Source organism: Antechinus flavipes, chromosome 2 (genome assembly GCF_016432865.1).
Source record: "Antechinus flavipes isolate AdamAnt ecotype Samford, QLD, Australia chromosome 2, AdamAnt_v2, whole genome shotgun sequence".
NCBI classification, from domain to species: domain Eukaryota; kingdom Metazoa; phylum Chordata; class Mammalia; order Dasyuromorphia; family Dasyuridae; genus Antechinus; species Antechinus flavipes.
Window position 1 is genome coordinate 471858426 of NC_067399.1, and position 25611 is coordinate 471884036.

General features: G+C 36.9%; 1 protein-coding gene across 4 annotated transcripts in view; it reads right to left on the reverse strand.

Annotated features, from left to right (window-relative positions):
- Positions 1-9130: 9130 nt before the first annotated feature.
- LOC127550606 (zinc finger protein 501-like) overlaps positions 9131-25611 on the reverse strand; it is a 28430-nt gene continuing 11949 nt past the window's right edge. For 2 of the 4 annotated variants that reach the window (XM_051979699.1, XM_051979698.1), the window contains exons 4-6: positions 13777-13903; positions 13399-13497; positions 9131-10774 (exon numbers count right to left, since the gene is read on the reverse strand). In XM_051979699.1, the coding sequence (XP_051835659.1) occupies positions 9546-10774; positions 13399-13497; positions 13777-13903 (1455 nt within the window). In that variant the 3' untranslated portion in view covers positions 9131-9545. Of the gene's footprint in view, positions 10775-13398; positions 13498-13776; positions 13904-21456; positions 21554-25611 lie in introns of those variants that run through there. The other 2 variants (XM_051979701.1, XM_051979700.1) reach the window with 2 other exon arrangements.

Below are 25611 nucleotides of genomic sequence, written 5' to 3' on the forward strand. Positions count from 1 at the left end.
ACACTTCCTATTCTAGATATTCTTAAATCACTCCAGTCCTCTTTAGCCAGGCAAGATGGTTATAAATTGATTAACCACTCAAGGATCAGCTCCTTCTTGAACTTTTTGCCAAAGGTCTAAGGCCAAATGGATCTGTTATTGAGCCTGATTCCGATTTGTTTACAGAGGGTCTAAGGGTCTCAAAGGTAAAGTCATATTATCTGAGATTTTCATTCAGGGGCTGGTATCTTTGTCTCTTCAACGGGAACCCTTCCTTTGATGCTCCAAGCTAGATAACTAGATTATGTGCACGACTGCTGTGGACAACAGAGAGAAGATAAAATTAGATCAGAAATATCAGCCTCAGATTCCTACGTAACATTGAAAAGATAGCCATAAAATCAGGTTATGCCCATAGAATGGGCACAAGATGGGTTTTATGCTTTCATAAAATATCTAATTACACAAATAGTTAATACCCATTTGCTACACATGCAAGGCATTAGGGATACAGCTAGGAAAAACGAGACAGTCCCTGATCTCATGGAAATTACATTCTCTGGGGGAGGGTTGGGTGGGGTGTAACATGGACAGACAAGTGAATACGAGAACTTGATCTAAAAGGCACCAGCTATGTTTAAAACTCTGTGCTAGTTGCTATGCAGCACCTATTGCTAGTAGAAATCAAGATCTGGCCTCCTGCACGGGTGGAATCCTGGTGCTTTTAAAGCACATGATCCTGGAGTCTGACAACCCAGAAGGCTTCTGGAGGGGACTCGGACGTCGGTTTGTCAAGACACAGCAGTTTCTCAGTCTTGAGACAAACCTCCCTCCCTCCGGCCCGGATTCGCCCAGTTCTGACTCAGGCAGAGGTCAAGGGTCGGCCCGGGTCATTAAGTACCTGGCACTGGGACCCGGACTGACTTCAGATAAGGAACTGATTCGGGGAGAACCACCAATCATGGCGACGGGCACGCGCACGCATCCTTAAACAAGTGTCGAGAGAGCGCCTGCGCTTAGAGAACCAAAGGACTACAACTTCCAGAATGACGTGGGCTCTTTTGCTTCGTTGCCATAACGACTTCCAGTCGATTCTTGTGATTGATGGCCAGGTCCTGTCCCTTCCTAGCACGTGAAATACTTTAGTCTTTTTACGAGGGCATAGCCAAGAGTAAAACTTAGCACTGTGCCTTAAATCAAGAGGAAGGGCGGGGAAGCCAACGATCACTGCATCAAACAAAGCAGTCTCAGCTCTCACTTCACCTTTCAAGGTCCTGGGTCTGTCTCCTTGGCAACCAAATGGCTTTTTCCTTTTAATGAACGGAAACGGAAATGGAAGTATGACCTCGAGGAGATAGTGTCTAGGTGGGAAAGGGCTGAGGAAACCTATGGGAGGAATAGGCAAAGGATGGAATTGGCTTTCGGGGGGATGAGGACAAAAAGGAAATTTTTTGTTTGTTTGTTTGTTTTCCTTTTTTTTTTTTAATTATAGCTTTTTATTTACAAGATATATGCACGGGTAATTTTTCAGCATTGACAATTGCAAAACCTTTTGTTCCAACTTTTCCCCTCCTTCCCCTCACCCCCCCCACCCCTTCCCTCAGATGACAGGTTGACCAATACATGTTAAATATGTTAAAGTATAAGTTAAATACAATAAATGTATACGTGTCCATACAGTTATTTTGCTGTACAAAAATAATCGGACTTCTAAATAAAAAGGAATTTCAATAAGGAATTTAGGACCTGAGGAAACAAAATCTGATTCGGAGAGAGGTAATACTGTTATTACAAAGAGAAATAATGCCTAATCTGTGAGAGACACTTGAGTAACAAGCCAAACTCAAATGATTTTCCAATTTTTTGGTAGGGCACACCTCTCCAGAGGGCAGTCCCCAAGAGTTTCCCAACATTAGTCATTCGTTATTTCCTGCCACCATCCACCCATACAACCAGGTGCCAAGGCTTGATCATCTCTGCCTCTATGACATCTCACTTTAATCAATTTTTCTTTACTCTCTGACCCCCCTCCCTGTTTCAGGGCCTTCATCACTTCTCCCCTAGACTCACCTTCCTAACTGACCTGCCTCTCCCCTTCCAGACTTTCCTGCCCCCAATCCATCCCACCACATAGCCACTAAACTGGTATTCCTAAAGCACAGCTTCTCAACTAAAACATCCTTCATTAGCACCTTTTCTTGTTTGGACGCTTCAGTGGTATCTTGATTCCTTTTGGGTTTTTCTTGGCAAAGATACTGGAATGGTTTTCCATTTCCTTTTTCAGCTCATTTGCCACCCAGCTAGTATGTGTGTGGGGCTACATTTGAACTCAGGAAAATGACCTTCCTGATTCCAAGCCAAGCACTCCATCCATCTACTCAGCCACCTAACTGCTCCCATTAGTGCCTTAACACTCTAAAATAAAAGCTGCTCCTCAGCCTGGTACCATCCCCTACAAAGTTTTTCCAGATCTCCCTTAATGCTAGTGCCTTCCCTTTATCTCCATTTTATTCTGTACATGTCAGCTGTACATAGCAATTGCATGTTTTCTCCATTAGAGTGTAAACTACAGAGCAAGGTACTGTTTGGTTTGGTTGGTTTTTGATCTCTGTATACTTAATATTTAGCACAATGCCTGGCCCATAATAGGTCCTTGAAAGAAGGAACAAGCATTTGTATAGCACCTATTATGTATCAGACACTGTTAAAGTTTTACAAATATTCTCATTTGATTCTTACAACAACCTTGCAATATAGGTGCTCTTATATCCATTTTGCAGTTGAGGAAACTGAGGCAAACAGAGGTTAAATAACATTCCTGAGATCATACAGCTGGTAATTCTCTAAGGCAGTATTTGAACTTGAGTCTTTCTGACTCTAGGCCCAGTGTCCTGGAGATAGAGATTAATGTATGCCTGATAGTCTCCATTGTTTTCTTTCTCCTCAAGAAGAAATAAAAAATAATCATTTTGATTCTTTTATCAACAAATATTTATGGGATATGTTAGTGTAGTAACTTGATACAATTTATGGCTACAGTGAGTCTTTATTATTAGATTTATTATCGCATTTGATTCTCATGATAGCACTGTAATAGTGAAATTTTAATAGATAAAAAAAAATATTCCTTATTATTGTTCTATAAGAAACAATCAGGAAGATGATTTTAGAGTCCTGGAGAGACTTACATGAACGAAATGAGAAGAATCAGGAGATCATTGTACACGGCAACATCAATATTATATGACAATCAATTCTGATGAATGTGACTCCTTTCAACAATGAGATGATTCAGACCAGTTCCAATGACCTTGTGATGAAGAGAGAGCCAGAGAGAGGACTCTGGAAACTAAATGTGGATCATAACATAAAATTTTTACTCTGTTTGATATTTGCTTGCATTTTCTTACTCATTTTCTTTTCTTTTTGATCTGATTTTTCTTGTGCAGCAAGAGAATTGTATAAATATGTTTATATATATTGGATTTATCATGTATTTTAACATGTATGGATTGCTTGCTATCCAAGGAAAGGGATAGGGGGAAGAATGGGAAAATCTGAAACACAAGGCTATGCAAGGGTCAATGTTGAAAAATTATCCATGCATATGTTTTGAAAATAAAAAGCTTTAAAAAAAATTATTCCTTTTATATAGTGAGAAACTAAGACTAAGGAATCCACCCATCTTTGCTGTGATAGGAAAACTTGAACCTAGATCTTTTGAGTCTGAATGCAACTAAATCACACCTATGCTAACTTAATGGAAAATACAATGCTGAATAAGATAAGATCTCCACAGATAATAAGAGCTAGCTTTTATGTAGTGCTTTAAGGGTTGCAAAGTACTTAAAATGAAGATTAAGCCTTTACCTAGTGTCTTCTATGTGCCAGCACTGTGCTAGTACAAATATTAAATCTTATACTAATCCTGTAAGGTAGGTACTATTATATAAGTTTTACAGTTGAGGAAACTGAGGTACTCAGGGTCACACACAACTTGTATCTGAAGCTGGAGTTGAATTTGGGGCTTCCTGACTTTAAACCTATGGCCATTTAGCTTTATTAAAATGAACATTTATTGAAATATTTTTGTTGTTATTTCAGTTGTGTCTGACTTTGTGACCCCAATTGGAGTTTTCTTGGCAAAGATATTGGAATTGTTTGCTATTTTCTTCCTCGGATTATTTTACAGATGAGAAACTGAGGCAAACAGCATTAAGTTGAAAATATTATTGAAATAATATTGAAAATATTAAGCAACTGTAAGTATACAATGCTGAGGTTGTAGTTAATACTGGTACCTATACCAGCCCTTTCAGCAACTTCTATGATAGTTATTGTGGATAAGGCCAAATGGAAAACTTTTGAACTATCCAAGTCATTTCAGATACTTAAATATCAAAGGATACCATATCCCTGGTAGAGGTGAAGCAATTTTAAGTTATGAAAAGATAATCCAAAACAGGGTTTCTTAAATTTTTTTCATTCACAATCTTTTAGCCTAAGAAATTTTTGTGACCCCTGAAAACCATTACTTCCCAAGGATATTCACATACACACTATTTTGATGAGATGTTAGCTGGGTCAGACAAATCCACAGAGGCAAAAGGTCCTAGTTAGGTGACTTATATGTAGCATTCCCCTTCTCTAGTGCTGCCTATAGTAGTAGAAGATCAAATATAAGAAAAGCCACAGTCCAGCCTGCTATTGAATGCTTGGGAACATAGTGGATAAGCACCTAGATTATTCTGGACACAGTCTAGAACATACCTAGGGGGAGAATATTTTTGAAAATTCATTTGGCCCTTCACCTGTCCTAAACTGGTAAATTGGCCTTTTCCCATCTCAGGGTAAGAGGTTTGCTACTATTAAGAGCTTGGTCATCATACTTCTGACTACCAAGAGTTGAGTGTCCCATTTCCCAGAAGCCATAGTCATAATGAATCAATGCCACAGTAGAAGGAAAGGTTTTTTTGTTTAGCAGTTTCTTTGATCTAGCTTCCAGGACTTATTCTGATCAGAATATTTTTGGTCATAGTTTTGTTTGACCTCTCTGGCCCTTTCTTATTGTCCCCTGTAGTTGTCCAAGCCTTGACACCTTGCTTTTCCTCTCAGTTCCATAAATCTAGGGAAATGGATTAGGTACCCCTCAAATGATAGGACTTCTTGTCTACAATTCCCAAACTACAAGTTTGGGGAGAAAGGTGTGGTATTGTTGGAAAGTGCTAGGATTCCCAACAGATTGGAGGTGGTGAAATTGTCTCTGTATAATAATGCATTACTTGGAAGTGGAGCCCTGAAACAACTTAATGCTAATCCTTAATTCTTCAATGAAGGTGAAGGAGATTATTCAGTTCCCTCCAAAGAAGTGAGCAGCCCCTTAGCAGAAGTCTCTAAAGGGTAAAAATTTTGGTATTACCATCCCAATGAAATTTCCTAGAAAGAAGAGGTTCTGGCAGCTCGAGAGTCTTCAATTATCTAGTCTTGTTCCCTAAGCCATTAGTATGGGAAGTCTTGGAATCAATGCTTGTGTCTGTTCAGACTACATATAAAAGTGTAATGACCTCATAGCTACTTTATTACAGATGATTCTGATGTGTGATAATTGGTGACTGAGCTAGAATTATCATCTATACTGTGGCCTGATGTCTCTGATGCTGTTCCTGCATCATCAGAGAAAATTACTGTGGACTAATCTGGAACTTGATTCTCCCAAAGGATGAAAAGCAAAGTCTTTTCCCCTTATCTTTCTGATTTAGTTCCCCCTCCTTCCCTCTGCTGCCTATATTAGCCTTTTCTCATTTCAGAGATTAAGTTTGTCCAGTAACAGTTCTATATCCTAAGAGATAAGAGGTCCTGTAGAACAGGGTTTCATAAACTTTTTCCACTTGCAATCTTTTTTCCTAGAGAAAATTTTATGTGATCCTGAGTACATAGGTATATATAATAGGTATACAAATCAAACATTTACTAATGATAAATCATAATTTTGTCACCTACACATTTATTTAGAGACCTCATATGGGGTCATGAACAACAATTTAATAAGTTGGGCTGTAGAAGACATTTAGTTTCTTGTCATAAGAGGTGATGTAAGAGCAATATCTGCCAGTGATTGCCATAAAGGATAAACAAATCCTGAAAGGTATTTGACCCAGGAGAGCAAAGGTTATTGTGACTTTCTGATCACCTGTAGAGTTGGTGGATTGTTGAGAGCTAAAAAGGAGTGCAGAGAAAGGGCAGCATGATTTGTTCTGTGTTCATTTATCTCTTTAATAAGCTTTCTACTGATCTTTCTTTCCCTGACGTGAATTTCAGGAGATAATCACAAGTCTTGGGCAAGATTCTTTAATGGAAACAAAGAATAAAAACATGGATGTGAGGCAAAAGCACTGTGTAAGCAAAATAATGTAATGTTGGGTATCCATTCCATGTTATAGCTATTAACTTCTTTCTGTGTACTGCTTTATGTTCTCCAAGTGTCTCATTTCATTTCAAACTTGAACCCAAAGTACCAAAATCTTCTGTCAATCTTGACATACTACACAGTATGAGAGATTGCTTTCAGTCTCTACCCACTTCCATGTTATCTCTAAGTAGTTGTTATCAACCAACTCAAATTTCATTTTCTTCAGCTGGTAACTAGGAGGGGATAAAAGGACTAAGGTTAATATATCTTTGTGTAACTTGTTAGTCATAGGAACTTAAACCTATGGTTGATAGTCAATAGTACATAGCTATGGGAAATTTTGCTTCTTTGATTTTTGATGAAGATTTGCTTACCAAATCCCCAAATCATCATCTTAGATTTTCACATTTAGTGCTTGAAGAGCAAAACATTTAGATGCCCCAGTAAGTTTGTCATTCCATTCTGTAGCCTCTATTCTTGTGTAGTGTAAATAGTGTAAATGAAACAAAACATTTAGCAGAATCTTCCTAGTTACAGAAATCTGGAGGACTTAGACTACCATGCTTGTTTAGGCCTGGATTCTAATGCTTATAGCATCAGCTCTTAGACTCTGTAGAGTATCCTTGTGGCTCTGCAAGCCTCTCATTATATTGCATTACAGAAATAGCAAAAAAAAAAAAAAAAAATCTCACTTTTCCAATAGTCAGGAAAAAAAATTTTATACAAATTACAGTTTCAAATATAAATACAAACACAAATACATGAAACATATGGCAAATATACCAACATATACTTCTCTCCCCAAGTAACTGGGTAATGTCTTACAATCCACCATACTTTATATGGAATCCTCAAAAATTCCTGGAAACAAGGAAAAACAGAGGTTCTAATTGCAGTTCACTATTCCAAGACAACATGCAGGATTATGGATTAGATTATGAATTTTGAGGAAGATATACTTATGTGGGGAAGTGAAAGAATCATAGATTAGAGTTGAAAGGGGACTCAAGAGATCATTTATTTTTAACCCCTTTATTTTAAGCATGAGGAAGACAATGCTAAACATATAACTTGTTCAAGATCACCCAAGTAGTAAGTAGCCGATCAAGGATTTGAACTTTAATTCTGTTGTTCTGCCAAATGCCTTACACAGTGTGTGTGTGTGTGTGTGTGTGTGTGTGTGTGTGTGTGTGTGTGTGTGTATGTATGTGTGTGTATTAAGAATCATGATGGTGGTCTTTGTATTTCAACACAACATCAAAACTTTGGTTTGTTTTCTTTTTTTTAATAAATCTACAACATGCTAAGACATCAAAGGATGAAAAATTCAGTTCCAGCAAGGGCTGATTCAAAGATCTGAAGAGCAGGTGTGCCCCACCTGACATTAATTATGGTATGGAGTGAAGTTGTTCATAATGATGAAGTGGTAGATACAAAAGAGCAGCAGAAGGCTCAACACTGATCTTTTAATTTTTGTTGTTTCCTCTATGTGGCAATTCATAGTAAGAAGATAAAAGAACAAACATACCTCAATCAGTCTTTTAGAAAGCAATTTAATGGTCCTACATCTTTCACAAACTTTTTTTTTTTTTAACTATAAGTGCCTATTAAAAAATCTTGTTAAAGAAAATCTGAATTTTGTGAATGGAGGTTTTTTATTCATTTTCTTATTTCTTATTTGCCACAATTCAAAGACAGAAATTATGAAGCCAGATATGAATTTGGTATAACATGTTCTCATCTATCATTAAATATAATTTTAGCTATGATATTGAATTGTTTTGTGGAATCAATTTATATCCTTTATAAAACTTGCTATCATTTACTTATACCAATAAAATTTGGTGACATATAGTTTCCTCATATCTATAAAAAAATTGATCATCAGGATATTGATAGTAATGTGACATCCTTTTGTTCCTACATGAAAAGCTGATTTGACTTCTGTTAAACTTAGAATATTTTCTCTCATAACAACCAGCCATAGTCAGGAGTATTGCCTTTATATAGTCAATTTTTTTTGCACTCAGAGGTTATTTGTAGGGGGAGGGAAAGGAGAGGAGAGAAAATAATCAGGGTTTAGTGACTTGTCTAGGGTCACACAGCTAGAATATTTCTGAGTCTGAATCTGTACATAGCTCTTTCTGAGTTTAGGGCTGGTGTTCTATTCCACTGTGCCAATCAGCTGCCTTCAAAAGCTATTTTCTTTCTTTCTTTTTTTTTTTTTTTTTTTTTGCTGAGGCAATTGGAGTTAAGTGACTTGCCCAGGGTCACACAGCTAGAAAGTATTAAGTGTCTGAGATCAGATTTGAACTTAGGTCCTCCTGACTTTCGGGCTGGTACTCTATCCATAAAGGCTATTTTCTTAAAAGCACTGACACTATTCAGAAGGCCTGGGGTCAAAAGGCCTTGCCTCTTATCTATGTGACCTTGGGAAATCACTTGTCTTTCTTGGTCTGATGTCTCCCATAAAACAAGAGGATGAGAAGAGGTGACCTTTGAAGTCCTTTTCAACTCTGTGATTTCATAACTATGGGTAGTACTCTTTTTATCAAAATACACCAACTTTCCATGCTTCAACAAATTTCCTCATGAAGTGTGCTTATCTAAAGAGTTTATTTTGAAAATAAATTTCTTTCTATATCTTTAAAGGAAACTTGGAAATAAATCCACTCCTTACACCAATACAATTCTAGGCTAAGGAAAACAAGCCAATTCACATAAAGGCAATACATCTAATAATCAACTAACTTCCTTAACCCTGTAGGACTCACATATTACTTTTGGTGCTCCATCACCAAAAAACAATATAAAAATGTTCTGGAGTCCCAAACCAAAAAATTAGTTAAAAACAACAACAACAAAAAAACTACCCAGCAAAGTAAAATGCTTCATAACCTTAGTCAAATGATTGTTAAATGAAATCCTTTAAAAAAATGGTTTTGAGAGGAACCATTATTGGATGAGAATGCCCTGTAAAAAGTGGGAAATATATTATGGGAGAAAGATATATAGTGGGGAAAGAGATGGTGAAGAAGCAGCATATTTCTCATTTAAGTACATCAAATAAAATCATAGCTGGTACTATTATGATCGTAGGGTATTTGAATATGAATTAAGTCCAAAAGAAACTACTTCATTTACTAAATTTCTAGGATTATTCTCCACTATGAAGTCTCAGATGTCTGACCAGAGCTGAACTGTGCCTGAAAGCATTCCCACATTGAATGCACTTGTAAGGTTTCTCTCCTGTATGGATTCTCTGATGTCGAGTAAGATGTACATGCAGGCTAAAGACTTTTCCACACTCATTACATTCATAAGGTTTCTCACCAGTATGAGTTCTGTAATGTTGGGTAAGGTCTGAACTTCGAATGAAGGCTTTCCCACATTCGCTACATTCATAGGGCTTTTCTCCAGTATGAATCCTCTGGTGTTTATTAAGGGATGACCTATCACAAAATGCTTTTCTGCATTCACTACATTCGTAGGGTTTTTCTCCAGTATGAATTCTCTGATGCTGAGTCAAATGTGTACTACATCTAAATGCTTTCCCACATTCAATACATTTATAGGGTTTCTCTCCAGTATGAATTCTTTCATGTTGAGTACGGTCTGTACTCTGACTAAAAGTTTTCTCACATTCACTACATTTATAGGGTTTCTCTCCAGTATGGATTCTCTGATGTTGGGTAAGGTGTCCACGCAATCTAAAGGCTCTCCCACATTCATTGCACTCATATGGTTTTTCTCCAGTGTGAATTCTTTTATGTCGAGTAAGACATATACTTTGGCTGAAAGCTTTTCCACAGTCATTACATTTATAAGGTTTCTCTCCAGTATGGATTCTCTGATGTTGTATAAGGAGAGTAGCCTTACTGAAAGCTTTTTCACAGTCATTACATTTATAGGGTTTCTCCCCAGTATGGACCCTCCAATGTTGCGTAAGGAGTGCACTTTTACTAAAAATTTTCCTGCATTCTGTACATTCATAAGACCTTGGTACACAGATTTTCTGATGACTGATTAGGTCTGAATCATATTCAAAAGTTTTTCCATATAGATCATATTCATGGTATTTCTCTCTTGTGGGAACACTCTGCTCCATAATAAGGACTGGGTCCAGATTAAACTGATTACATTCAGGAGCTTTCTTCTCAGGTAAGATTTTAGTCTGGGAAACTATTGTTTGTTTTATATATCTCTCTTGTATTTCTTGTGGGGCCCCAACCCCAAGATGGTCTTCAAATCTCCTCGTTTCACCTGGCTTAGAGTACCATATGCTATCCCTTGGGAATCTTTCCACTGTTACCTTCTGGGATGATCTCTCTTCAAAAATGTCTTTCTTTACAGTTGACTTCTTGGTTTCTTGTCTGATCTCCCAATCTAAAAGAAAGAAAAATATAACTCTATACTGTAGCTTAGGCAATGAAAAAGGAATCACTAAAATGAGAAAAGGAGAAAATAGTAGTAATAATACTATAATAATAATACAGAGTACAATACTCTGACATTTTCAAATATGGTCTTGGAGTTTGGGAAAAGAATGGAAAAAGAGAGAAAGGGATAGTAATAAGGGGATAACTTTTCTTCCCTGAGGTTTATTCAATCTATTTATTATCCAATGAAGATTCTAGTAACTATTATCCCAATCTCTAGGAATTCTCCTTACTTTTTCAATGAAAGACTCCAGTGTCTGGCTCACCAACTGTCATCCATAATTCTTATCCTGATACTAGTGGACTTCAATATATATTGATATTCCCTCAGGTGTTATAACTTCCCAATTATTAAATTTACTAAATTTTCATGATGATCTTTACTTCAACTCAGTTACACAGAGATGATCATACTTTTGATCTTGCTAATACCCCAAAGTGTTCTAGTTCCATGTATTCTAAAACTCCTTTACCCGATCATAATCTTTTATCATTACATCTTTCCCTCTGCCTCATGATCCCTAATCTTTCATCTTCACTCTGACTTCTAATCCCTCTACCCCTTATGTTCCCAAGTCATCATCTGGGAAATCTCTGCACAAGTTACATTCTTTTCCCTTCCTCATCTTTACTCTTTGGTAAACTAGTTCAACTGTACACTACTCTAATCTCTTTCTTGAGTCCTTTATCCTCATATCAAATTTTTTTCTGCTAAATCCCAGACTTGGATTATTCCCATTATCCTTGCCTTTGTTCCTATTCATATGCTACTAAATAAAACTGGAGAAAAATAAGAAATTGTGCTTGACTAGGTTCAATACAAACTTGTTTTTTATAAATTAATTTGGGCCCTCACCTCTTACTGCAGCAAGACAAGTCTTTTATATGTTCTTAAATCAACTCACTTCCATTCACTCTTCTTACCTCTGCAGTTTGGCTTCTGACCACACCATACAATTGAAATTGCTCTTTCTAATCATCTAATTGCCAAAACTAATGGACTCTTATCAATCCTCAGCCTTCTTGATATACTAGCTTGGTTTTTACAACCTGGACATTTCCTCTCCAGATTTTTTTAATATCTTACTCCTTGCCACACACTCTGTGATCTGGTGACAATCTATATCTCAACTATGTGCATTTTCATTGAAGGTCCCACATGCCTGGTACTCTATTTCTTTTCCATGCCTCCTGGATTCCTTGGCTTCCTTCAAGGCTCAACAAGAATCTTTTCCCTATTCCCCCCCTTAAGTGCCATCCTTTGAGATTATCTCCAGATTATCCTGTATATATCATATCATTACATAGTTGTTTGTATGCTTTCTCCCCCATTTAGACTGTGAGGTTTTTGAAGACAAATACTGTTTTTGCCCTTTTTTTATGTCCCCAGCACTTTAGTACGGACTTTGGAACATTGGAGGTACTTAAATATGCTTACTGACTATGAGCATATGGCTAATTAAAACACATTTTTTTGAGGGATGTGTTGCACCTATGCCACTGGCTTTGTCCCATGGAAACCTGTGAAGCCTTTTTAACCAGAGCATTTCTTGCCTCTGTGGCAATCCCTTTTAAAAATGATCACCTATGAACTGTTATTCCAAGATATACGTTAGTATCTTATGCACCACTATATTCATGGGATCTTAGGAAAACTGGTAGTTTTGAATATCTTTTCTGAAGCATTTTGCTCCTTGTCTTCCTGGAACCCAAAATGCTAGAACACAAACATCTGCATTCCTGATTAATCAATCAAGGAACCTCTGAATACTTTAAAAAAGAGACCTCATGGAGGCACAAAGTCCCAAATATTAAAGCTCTCAATTTTACCCAGAATGCTTCCAGCTTTTGATATTAGTGATGTCTGTTTTCTTTCTTCTTCAGATTCAGGGGCACCACATAATCCTGGTTTTTCTTTTACATCGTAATCATTTCTCTATCTTGTTAGTGTGCACTTTCCACTCTTTGGCCCTCTTCTCTTCCTATAATCTTTCCCTTGGCAGTCTAATCTATTACTATCACTTTAACTCCTCTTTATACCTTCATATCTCTTATTTCTAGTTCTGATTTTCCTTTTGAGCTCAAGAGCCATATCCAATGCCCAAAGGACACTTCTATATGTAAATCCCATCAGAACCTCAAACAGAACATTCCAAAAACTGAACTCATTATCTCCTTATCAAACCCCTAATTTGATCACTTCTGATCTTCCCAAGTGCTAACTCTCTTCTCCATAATTATTGTGGATTAATTTTGTGTTTATTTTGTATAACTATATTCAAATATACTGCCTTTCTCAACAGAATATAAATGCCTTGAAGGTAAAGGTTGTATAATTTTCTCTTTTTTGTATTCCCAGAGTTTGAACTTGTCTTTTAAGATCTCTTTCAACTCTTAAGATTACCTCAACATATTAAAGAATCAAATAAGCTTAAGGTATATGAGGTATTATGCCAAATAATCTCATTCTTTTATACATACCTAGATAGCTTCAAAGAAAATTATAAAAACTAGACTATAATCCCTTTTGTTACTTACAGTGATTCTTCTGCTTGGGTCTTTCTAACTTACCTGGGAAGACACCTCTTGGAATTTCTCTATCTATAATCCAGGGCTCTTCTCCTTGCTCCAATTGGGATATCAAATTTGGCTTATAAACTTGATGTCCTCCTCAAAACAAAACAAAACAAAACAAAACAAAGAACTTAGATATTTGGACTAGGGCTAAAAGTCATTCCTGCATTAACTTTTATCTCCTTGCTTCTTGGAATTTTTGAAGGAAAGAGGGAAGAGGAACAACTTGTTTTTGTGCCCAAAGTGAACTGAGAATTTCTAATCATTCAGGTCCAAGTCTCTAAACAGATAAGTGTTTTAGGGGGAGAAGCTTTATACCATCTCATCACTGAGGAAACAAAATAACCCTGAGTCACACAAAAATACCACGCTTACCAACTGAGACCAGGTTTCTATAGTTCTCCAGCATTACATCCTTATACAGGTATCTCTGATCAGGGTCCAGTTGCCCCCATTCTTCCTGGGTGAAATCCACAGCCACATCCTTGAAGGACAATGATTCCTGAAAAGCCAAACACACTTTTGCTCAACCTGGTACCATTTATTGACATGGCCTTGGAGAGAGTTGCTAGTGTCAGAAAAAGTGAATAGGAATAGAGATTCTGATAATTTCCCAAGATAACTATAATATTCTAAGTAAATTATTAATCCATTTCATACCATGTGGACAGCACCAATTCTGATTAAATAAGAGGCTCAAAAGAGCCTTGGTCAGTGTTCTTGATAAGGATATACTTTTGCTAGATCCAATTTGTCACAACTGGAATATGGCAAAGTGTTAAGTTATGAAGGTACAGAAAAAAGTGCATGTGATTCAAAGTAAAAAGGGATCCACCCAAGTTAGAGAAGTAAGTGAAGACCTCACTAGGGTTATAGAACCTTGAAATCTGGAATCTCCCATCCAGTGAATGACTACTTATGCTTTACCAATCTCTCTGATATACTGACCATTTGATCTACTGATCATTTAATCTCAGAACACCTTAAATGAGTAACTCCATCATAAAGCTGCCCAATGCATCTTCGTACCCAAGTGTTTAGGTCTTCTTGCTTTTATTGAGTTGCAACCTGTCTCCTTATAATTCTTACCCACTGTTCTTAGTTCTTCCATGTGAAACAAAAAGAATCAATCATAATCACAGTTTATGTGATAGTCCTTTTAACTATTTGAAGGTAATTGTTATGTCTTTTCTAAATCTTTTTTTCTCCTGGCTAAACACCTCTAGTTTGGACAATCATTTGTCACATGCCATTTCTTTGCTTTCCTTTAAATTTCTTTGATCTGTCAATGGTCTCATCATAATGTCGCACATAAAATACAAACCTCCACTGTAAATATAGTCTGGTCAATTCACAATAAAGCAGGTTTTTTGTTTTCCTTGTTCTGTATATTATTGTTTTATAATGAAGTCTGATACTGTAATTGGTATTTGGAGGAGGGTGATAATATCACATTACTTAAAAAAAAAGCATAATATATTCAGTTAAGAAAGCCATTTAAGCAATATGATATTGCAAATAATACCCATGAAATGAGGCAAGTATGTATTTTCAGACTGTAGTGGCTAAATACCATAAGACTATATATATCTTTTGAGATCAAGTTTTCACAGTCTTCAAAGAATCTATATTAGTAGCAGTTGTCTTGCTCAGAGAATTTCTGAGGTAGAGCTCAATAAATACTAGCAAGTAAAATTGTCCCACCAATCTTTTACCATCTAAACATTAAATGAACAGAAATGGTGGAGTAGAAATAAGTGTTCTTGAAGTACTTTATCTGAAACATTATATATATTATATATACACACACAGAAACAGATATAGACACACACACACACATATATAACATACCATCTGAGATCCTATTTTCTTCATGTTCAAGAAGGACAATTGTGTCCTTTTACTTATTGAGAATTACTACCTATAGTTGTTATTCACTGCTAGTGATTTTTGGACATTTTTAGAAAAGGTCCAGGGCCAAAGTCTATACAAAGTTGGACTTCTGTGGGGAAGATAGGTATATATTTTAACTGGATTAGAGCTCCACACAAGTAGAAGCCAGTCATGCATACACCTGTACAATACATGTACACACATGTCTGTAAATGTATATAATATAGGCATATATACACATGTGTGTATGTATATATGGGTGTGCATATATACATACACACATACATGAATTAAGGGCATTTTGCATGCCATATAATGCCATCTGGTTTGACAAATGCAACAAGGATATTCTAGCATTTAAAGAATGACATGCTGGCATACCTCCAGGCCTCACTCATAGCAACCATGTTAAATAAGTAAAACTACAGCCCTACAATATAGACAACATTTATCATAAATATTTCTATTGCTGTCATAGGGATGGATATCAGTGGTAGAAGATCAAAAAGCCCTTGTGAAGAACCTGAAACTCTTGGCAGCCTCGTGACTCTAGTATCATCAAGGGCTAGACTTCAAATGGATTTACTACTATTTCAGTCAAATTGGTGATGATCACACTGAGTTTGTGGTGGTTATTTCTAGTGTGCTACAAGAAACTGTTTGAATTTGCCATCCACTCTATAGAAAAAACTATATATTTTTTGAAGGATATGGTACAGAATACCAATACAAATAATATGAAACCAAAAGCCATGATTCATAGATAAATTTAGGAGATGGGGATAGCTAGGTGGCACAGTGGATAGAGCACCAGCCCTGAAGTCAGGAGGATCTGAGTTCAAATCTGGTCTCAGACATTTAACAAGGCCTAGCTGTGTGATCCTGGGCAAGTCAATTAACCCCAATTGCCTCAGCAAAAAATAAATAAATGAATTTAGGAGATGATTATAGAAGAAGGTAAGGGTACAATTCTTACTTATGTTAATATATTGTCTATAAACTGATAGGTGGAAAGAGAATATCAGGACTTGCAGAAATTGCTGCAATGTTGTATTCTATACAACTTCAGGACACATTCTTAACTCTAGGCAGAGTATAACAAAATAATGTGCTTCCTGATGCAGGTGACTAGGGCAGAAACAAGTCAGTCTGGCTGAAACACATATATATTCTGATTCATTCTTTCTCCTTTTGGAGGAGGGAGACAACCATATCATTCCCAGGACAGGGCTAAGTGACAAATGTTTACAGAGGTCCCTCTATGCCTATTGGGTTCTCATAGAATATTGAGCAGATGCTGCTCTGCTATTCTCGGCTGCACCAATTTTATCCATCAAGATTTTAACTCAGCTTTTTCTCTTCAGGACAAAGCATCATTTGTAACTGTCTCCAATTCCTCCCGCCTTACTCTAAAAACACTGTCAAAGTAACTTTTTTTCTTCTTCTAGATCACTACTTCTCTTTTGAAGTTCAAGACATCTGTTGCCACTTTCTCTCTCGACCATTTCAAATTATTTACTATCATTTTAGCTAGTCTCCAGCCTTCTTCAATGCCTGACTCAATCTTCCTCTCTATTCCATTCTCTGCTATCATAGTTACTAATGACCTCAACAGCTTTATTGATGACCTTCCTATGATTTAAAACACTTAATTCCATCATTCAACTTAATTTTGATTACCCAAATTTGGTTATACCTTAAACCCTATTCCTCAGGAGTACCTATACAGTTGTAAACTGGTCCACCATTTTAGAAAAAAAATTCTAAAATGCATAAGATAATTTACAAACTTTCATTCTTTTTGACTTAATGAATCCACCACAGGGTTTATAGCCCCAATGAAAAATGCATACCTACTTAAAAAACCCTCAATTACTTATAAAAGCACTATTTGAAATAGCAAAAGGTTGAAAAGATCATGCCTTATAACTGGGGCATGGCTAAACAAATCAAGGTATAGGAATGTAATTGAATATTATTATGTTATTAAGAACTATAAATGAAAAGGAGATCAAAAGAGACATAAGAATCTATAAGAGTCTATGTCTGTGTGTAAGATTGCAGAAAAGATTCTGCAATGACTACAACTAAGTAAAGACAACGTTAGACAGCAAAAACTTTAGTAAGTAAGGTAACAGTGTTTGTTTTAATCATAATGGTATAAAATTATATGTAGTATTGGAAAGTTTTCCTGTTTCAGAAATGTACTTTATGGCTAGCTTGTGTTTTTTTTTGAGTGTATCTTCTCAATTAAAAAAAAAGAGAGAGAGAAAATTATTTTATTTCTATAATTTCCTTCCATATCTGTAAACTTTCTCTCACTGAATCTACTCTATTTGTAAAATTACTTCTGGTTTATATACATTTTCTGAATTTCTTAGTACATTACTTTTCATCAAGCATAGGAAATTGGGAGTAAGCTCAGCTAATAAAATTCAAGTAGTTGTGCAGAACTAAGATGACTATTACAATTTTCATCTTTATTTATGTCTTCAGTTCTGGTGCATGCTGTGTGTAGGTGCTGGAATAGGACAAGCTATGTAATACAACAAGCCTGGCAAACATGGCTTATCGGCCAAATCTGGCTGTTGACTGCTTTTGTATGGCCTGTGAGGTAAGAGGGAATTTTAATTTATTTAAAAATATTTTTACCTTTTTTATTTTTTATTTTTTGGCTGAGGCAATTGGGGTTAAGTGACTTGCCCAGGGTCACACAGCTAGGTGGTATTAAGTGACCAGATTTGAATTCAGGTTCTGACTTTAGGGCTGGTGCTCTATCTACTGCACCACCTAGCTGCCCCAATATTTTTACTTTTTAAAAATAAAATTTTTATTTTGAAATATATATTCTTAGCTCACAGGCTATAACAAAAATAAGTGGTCCAGATTTGGCTGGCAGGTCATAGTTTTTTGATCCCTGAAGGCCAGCACAAGGGTGGGGTGAGGGAGAGCCTGGGATAAAATGCTAAAGCCATACCACCTTTCTACCTCCATTTGCCATAACTGGTCTTATTCTCTCTAATGACTCTTTATCATATGATCTTTCACCACCATATATTGACTATGTTGAATCAAGGTAGACCATTTCCCTTCCCCTTATTTGGTTTCCTTAAATATCTTAAAAGTAATCATGGCTCAGTTAGTGGTTACATCATTTAGCTGTTTGTCAAAGGCTAACCACTGTTGGGAGTGGTACCTGGACTGTCTTGTGTCTGTACTTTTGAATGTCTTTCCCTGCTATACTGACAATATGTCTATTCTAAGACCTATTCTTCTTCCTTCTGGGAGGAAGGGAACAATCACAATTTCTGGCAGGCTGAAGGTAGAAGTGAGAAATGATTAATAATTATATAGAGCCCCCATGCTTAGAATACAAGGCAGTTATTGATCTGTGATTTCTTGAGAAACCTAAGCAATGGGTCTACATAGGAAAAGTGATCCATGACTTATTTCTGTGCTTTCCTGTTTAACATTCTTTCAACAGTCTTCCTTGTTCCCTTGGAGGCTTGGGATGTGGTAAAATTTGCTCCAATTCCTCTATCTTCTTTGTATTAATCAATCAACAAACAATTAAATGCCACAATGTGTTAAGCATTGGGATACAAAGACAAAAACTAAACAGTCCCTGTCCTCAAGGAGCTTTAAATTTTACTGAGGGAAATAAATATACACATATAGAACATATATATAAAATACATAATTTTGGCAGAAAAGGAAGTCATGCTCAGAGTTTTGCCTAAAAGAGTATTTCTTGGCTTCTGCATCCTCTTTTCTTTAATCTCTTTGCTTTTAGCCACACAATGTGGGTCAGCTCTATTTCATTTTGTAATCTACTATAAGTCTTGGTACCTTACATTCATTCCCAGATGAGTAAATTGGGTTTACTCTGGGCTTTTTCCCACTCAGATCTCAGTTTCTTACCTCCTGGACTTTAAGCTCTTTTAACTAACTTTCATATTGTCTAGTGCAGTTACTAGCCCATTACATACTTCCCAACCATGCCCAAGTCATGACACTAACCATGTCACTGTTCTCTCATCTCTCTTTTCATATTTACTTCCCCTTTGTGATATCTTTCCTAACTAGAACATAGCTTCCTTGTTTTGATATACTTAGCATTTAAGACAGTGCCTGGAACATTGGATGTTTTTTCATTCATTCATTTACTCATGCTGCTATGGTAAAATCATGGGAGTGGTAATAGATTCACCTTTACTCCAATCTAGGTTTTTAATTTTAAAAATAAAAGTATGAAGGCAAAACTATCACATGGAAAACATGAACCCAAATATATGCAGTACAACTGTACATACCAGAACTGAGGTTGTGGATTTATCCACATCAGTAACCCAGTCTCCATTCTTTCCTGATTTTTCAGGTCCTGCCTTTTCTTATTTGGAACCCAGAATTTATCATACAACTAGACCAGATTATCAGGGTTCTATATCAAAATCATAGCTAATTCAACTCAAACAATATGTGTTAATCATCTGTAGTGTACAAGAATTTTACTAGATGCTGGGGTTACAAAGATGAAAAATGGACCTTACAATGAGGAGCTTACAAGCTAATAAGGGTGATGCTGTGACAGATATACAAAATAAGTAGAAAGTGAACAAGTCATTTAGCCTCCCTAGACCTCAGTTTCCTCCTGTGTGAAATGAGGGAGTTAGATTTTATGGCTTCTGAGGTCTCTTCCAGCTCTAGATCTATCATCCTATAAGACATAATATGATGGGGCATTCAAAAAGAATCAGACAATGATCTCTATTAAAAAAAAAAAAACTTTGGGAAAGATCATTTTGTTCTGTGAATATCAAGGAAGGTTTTACAGAAGAAATGGCATCTGATGTTCAACTTGAAGAGAAGGATTTCAACAAGTAGAGATTAGGTGGGATGGATATTCAAGGTATATTGAATGATCTCCATGCATACTGAGAGGTGGAAGAGTAAAGAATGAGATCAGAAAATACCTAGTCAGAGATGAAAAATAACAGTAAGTTCTAAGATTAATAAGATTATTTCTACAACTGCATGAAGGATAGATTGTCTACAGAATAATCTGGGGCCATTTAGTCCAATCCGTACCTAAATAAGTATCTCTTATACATTGCTGACAAGCTTTCATCTAGCCTTATTTGAGGAGTAAGCGAGAGGAAAAACATTGCCTTTCAAGGAAGTTAATCCCACTTTTGGAGAACTCTAATCATCATCAAACATAGAACTGGAACTTGGCTGAGCCTGAACACTGGAGATGAGCATAGGGACTTGACCCAGACCTAGCAGGTGTCACTGTTATTATAAAAGCCCAATATATGCAAAAGCTTTGTTGAGGTGTAAAGAGTAAGTAACTTGGGCAACAAATGTGTGAAATAAAATACAAATCACTCCTGTTCTAAATGTGGGAAATGAAATCATTTGCTTCAGTATTATAGGCAGTGCTTAAGCATTAATTTATATAACAAACATTCATGAATTATTACTATGTTCTTCTAGCACAGAGTACACTAGGAATAAGAAGATCAAAACAAAACAGACTTAAACCTTAAGAATTTTATATTCTAATGAAGGGTGGTGGAACACACACACACACACACACACACACACACACACACACACTATGCAGAAACAGAAATAGAATTTAGTTGAGAAAAGGAACAGTACTTGATTGTTTTGGTAGCACAGGAATAGGACTTTTAATTGTCTCTGTGATAAAAGAAAGCCTGTGATCAGAAAGAAACTCTGGTTCAGAGTTCTTGCCACTACTGTGATAAAGAAGAGGACATTGCCTCCAGCACACCGACTGCACAATAAATCTTGGAACATAAAATTCAAGCTCTAGAAGTTCATTGTCCTACCTGATACAATGAACCCTTTGGATAATTTTTATATAAGTACCTAGAAGTAAGACTATTTGCAATATCACAAAACTTGGTCCAATCATGATAGCAGATCTCAATGGTTGGAAACCAGCATGCATTTGGGGTTCCTTTGCTAGAAAACCAAATTAGGTCTGATTAGACTATATTTACTTATCAGTTCAAAAAGCCTTGCTGGGTCCTTGGTGAAAATCAAAGCTATTTATGACTGTGGATGACTGAATTAAGTAACATATGAGAAAGAGTTACTTGGAAATGTCACTCTGTGTTCCACATCTCTTACCTTAAACCTGCACATCCTCTAGAATTGCCACAATAGCAGGAGCGACCAGCCTCCATTCATGTTGGGTCACAGGAAGAATCTGAGTTAAGGGAGATCCTAGACTAAAAATGACAGAGAGGATACTGGTATTATCTGACAGTGTGGAAAGGTTATAGTCTCAAGGACCAGACATGGCAGTAGATTGAGGATTTACATGTTTTGGTAGTCAAGCACTTCCACTAAGAGAATGCAGAAAGGGTATAACCTCATTTCTCTATGAGTAGGGAAGAGTTTGTTAGAGCAGGAAATAAATTAACAAGAAGCTTGAGGTAAAAAAGCTCACCGAGGGCTATGTACCAGAGATGGGCATCACTGAGAAAGTACTGAGCACAAGGCAGTGGAGCTTAATAAGTATCATGGACAATACCAACATCCAAGAGGTTTTTCAGCCATTTTTACATTGTTGTCAGAGTTGACATACACTGATAGACTAACACGCTTGTGAGGGTTTCAATTAGAGCCTGTGAGATCTGCTTGGAAACCAAGACAAAGAATATAATCCAGAGGGGATGTGAGAAGTGAAGATATGTTGGGCACACTTTTCTTGAAAGCTGTGTATCTTTCATAATTGAAATAGAATTTCTAACACTTGGGGAAGGCTGTAAAGCAGCAGGCATTTTCATGACAGAGCAAACATAAAATTTGACTTTCATTATGGTCAAAGTTGGGCCCACTAGTTTTTTTCCCTTAGTCTGATATAACCCTGATACATGACTAGGAGAAAGGAGAGAGAATATGTGCCTCTGCATCTTGTATCTGGCCTACTTGTTCCCCCCAAATTCTGGCAGAGCTTTCCTAGGGGCCAATATGCCACAATGTTTAATTCAATTTAATTATGTCCAAATGCCAGGCACTGGGGACATGAAGACAAAAAGAATACCTGCCCTCAAGAGCCTATATTCTTTTATGGGAATATATGGTATCCATGAAGAGAAGTAAAATAAAAGATAATCTAAAGAGACAGAAAGCACTAGAAACAATTAAAATTTAGAGAAGACCTCATAGAGAAGCTGTCAGCTGAGCTCAGTCCTGTAGAAAGATGAGAGATGGAGAAAAGGAAGGAAAAATTAATTCTAGGAATGGGTGGTGGTGGTAGCAGCTTTTAATGAGTTAGGCTATGCAATGTTGAGTTTAGGGAATAGAATGGAGCAGATTGGTTAAAACCCAGAATACCTGAAATTGAAATAACTTTGCTAAGGCAGTTTGAATGCAGAAAGGCTAGATTGAGAAGCTCCTATCAAATCTTAGAGGGAAAAGGGAGTTTTAAAATGATTTTAAACAGGAGAATGATATGGTCAGAACTGTGCTTTAGGAAGGTTAATTAGTAGCTGTATAGAGGATGATTCAGAGAGGGGAGAGACTGAAAGGATGGAAATTAATTAGGAGGCCATCAGCTTACTGCAAATGCCCATGAAAGAGATTATATAGACTTGAATTTGAATGTTCCCTATATATAAATGGAGAGAAGAATGCAAGGGATTTTATAGAAAATCAACAAAACTTGGGAATTGACTAGATATGGTGGATAAAAGAAAAAAAAAATGGCAGGCTACATCGTTGACAGCAGGGTAACCTGGAAACAAGAGTTCCATGAAAAGAAATAGAGGTTTGGAGGAGTGGTGGATTCAAGGGGTAAGATAATGAGTTTTATTTTAGACATACTGGATTTGAAATTCCTACAGAAATAGCTAGGAAAAGACAGACGGTTGTTGGTATTAGAGAATTCAGGAAAGAGAGATATTAAGGTTAGTTATATAGATGTGGAAATCATCTCTGTATAAGATGATACCCATTGGAGTAAGAAAGATTTCCAAGGGAGTGTATATATAGAGAAAAAGTCCAGGGCAGAGTCCTAAAAAGCATTACACTGAGGAGGCAGGAAATGATTAATGATCTGACAAAGGAGACTAAAAAGAAGGAGTTACGCAGGCAGACCAGGAGATAATGGTATCCCAGAAAGTTAAAAAAAAAAATGTTTATGGAGAAAAGGTCACTGGATTTAGCAGTTAAGTGATTTGGGGAACAGACCACTGAGGAAAGAGGTACCAAGACTTCCTGGAAGTCAGAAACTCTATAAGTGCTTATAGTAGCAAATTCTGTGGAAGATATTTTGGGTAGGTCAGATGGAAAACATCTGGAATTTCCAGAGTCATCTTGTGTAATTAATCCCAAACAATCCCAGATTCTAAAAGAGGTAAAAGCAATTTCTTCAAATTGTAGAGATGAAAGAAGTTGGAATATTTCACTAAGCCAGCTGCCCTTACAATAAACCCATGTGGTCAGCAAGGAGACTGAATGGTACCTGATGACTCACAGGGGAGTACAGGGAGCTGAACAAAACTGTTACAATAATCACTGAAGCCATTTCTGACTTTTTCAGAAATTGTAGCCAAGTCCCAGAGGAATAGAATGAGATAGTCAAATTTACTGCCCTTTTTCTATTTTTGTGGCTACCCAGTCAAGAACAGGTTTTTTACTTAGTATATTTACTATATAAGAATCTATATATAAAAACTTACCTAGGAAGAACTCCAATCTACCTTCACAATTGTTCCCCACAGCTCCTATTTGAACTCTTCCTCTGAATGTTAGTGTGTTAGAAAGACTAGAAAGAGGCACCACTTCCTGAGGACAATGAAATCCACTACTACATCCATGACATAATATCGGCCTGACAAGATAAGTCCATGGTGACAGAATCCATAGACTAGATGGCCCAAAAAGGAATGAGTTGTGGGAGACCAACACTATGAAAATCCAAGGTCTAATCTGCTTAAGTCAAGTTTTGGGAAAATGTGGGGGGAGAGGTAAGAGAAGCCTGGATGCAATCCAGAACAAGCTACTGACATTCACTAAGACCACAGATATTGGCAATGGGTATCACTAGTAGCACAGATTTTACCAGGATAAGTAGCATCACAGGCACTGAAGGCAGAGAGACTTAAGCAACAGGAGCAGTTTCAAAGGTTCCAGTATTAACAGCAGCAGTGTAGAGCAGCAGTGCAGAGCAGCAGTTCAGGGCAGCAGACAGGAAGAATCACAAACACGAGGAGTTGATAGTGTTACACTATTTATAAATAGGTAGCAACTCTACTAGAAGCTGAGGCTTCTCTAGTCTTAGCCTTGACATTCTCCCTTTTCTATTAGTCCACCTTGCCTAGTGAGCCTGACGCCTACAGATCTCCATTATTCCTTGTTCACCAAAAGATGCATGTACTACACGAGGAGGCATGCACAAATGGCTCTCAGCAGCCACCAATCAGTCCAATAACATATGATACTTTGAGAGGCAGAGGTCTTGTCAAGTTCTCCCAGTAAGCTGAGATAAGGCAGCTCAAGCACAGGTAAGGCATTGAGCTGTATCGATTTCTGAAGAGTGACTGTGGGTGTGAAGCCTGGAGGAAACTGGTCTGGTTAATTAATAAAAGTCTTGGAAAAATTCTGCCAAAGTCTTCCATATATGAGTAGGGTATGGTCAGTACTCATCAATCATCAAATACCCTCTGTTGAAATGAACAATCAGGCCAAGAACGTCAAACAAAAGAATGGCACAAGTCAAGAAGTCCATTATCAATCTGAACATGGAAGCAAACTGAAGGTGAGTGTGGGATTATATGATCTTTCTAAAGAAAAGGCATTGATGCTTGTTTAAATGGCTTAATCATCATGACCCTAATTACTGAAATCAAATCCATGACAAATTGGCACTATCTTAGGAAGGAGATGGCTTCCTTCAGAGATTTCTTAGATTTGGTTTCTAAAAAGACTTACGTGATAAAAATAGGCTCTTTTGGACCTAATTCTGGTTCACAATGAACCTTCCTTATTCCATCCCTGGAACAGAATAGCAAGAATCTCAAGGCCCCTTCTCCCCTAATGCCCAAGGGGCTTCATTACATTCAGGAGAAACAGTTCAGGTCATTGCAATTAGCAGCTTGCTTTTCCACTGTGATTTTTTGACAACTCTCAGAAATACTCATTCCCAGGCAATTGATGGCACAGTGGATAAAGCATTGATCCTAGAGTCAGAAAGACCTGAAATTAAATCTGACCTTGACACTTACTAGCTATCTGACTCTGGGCAAGTCACTTAATGTCTGCTTGCCTCAGTTTCCT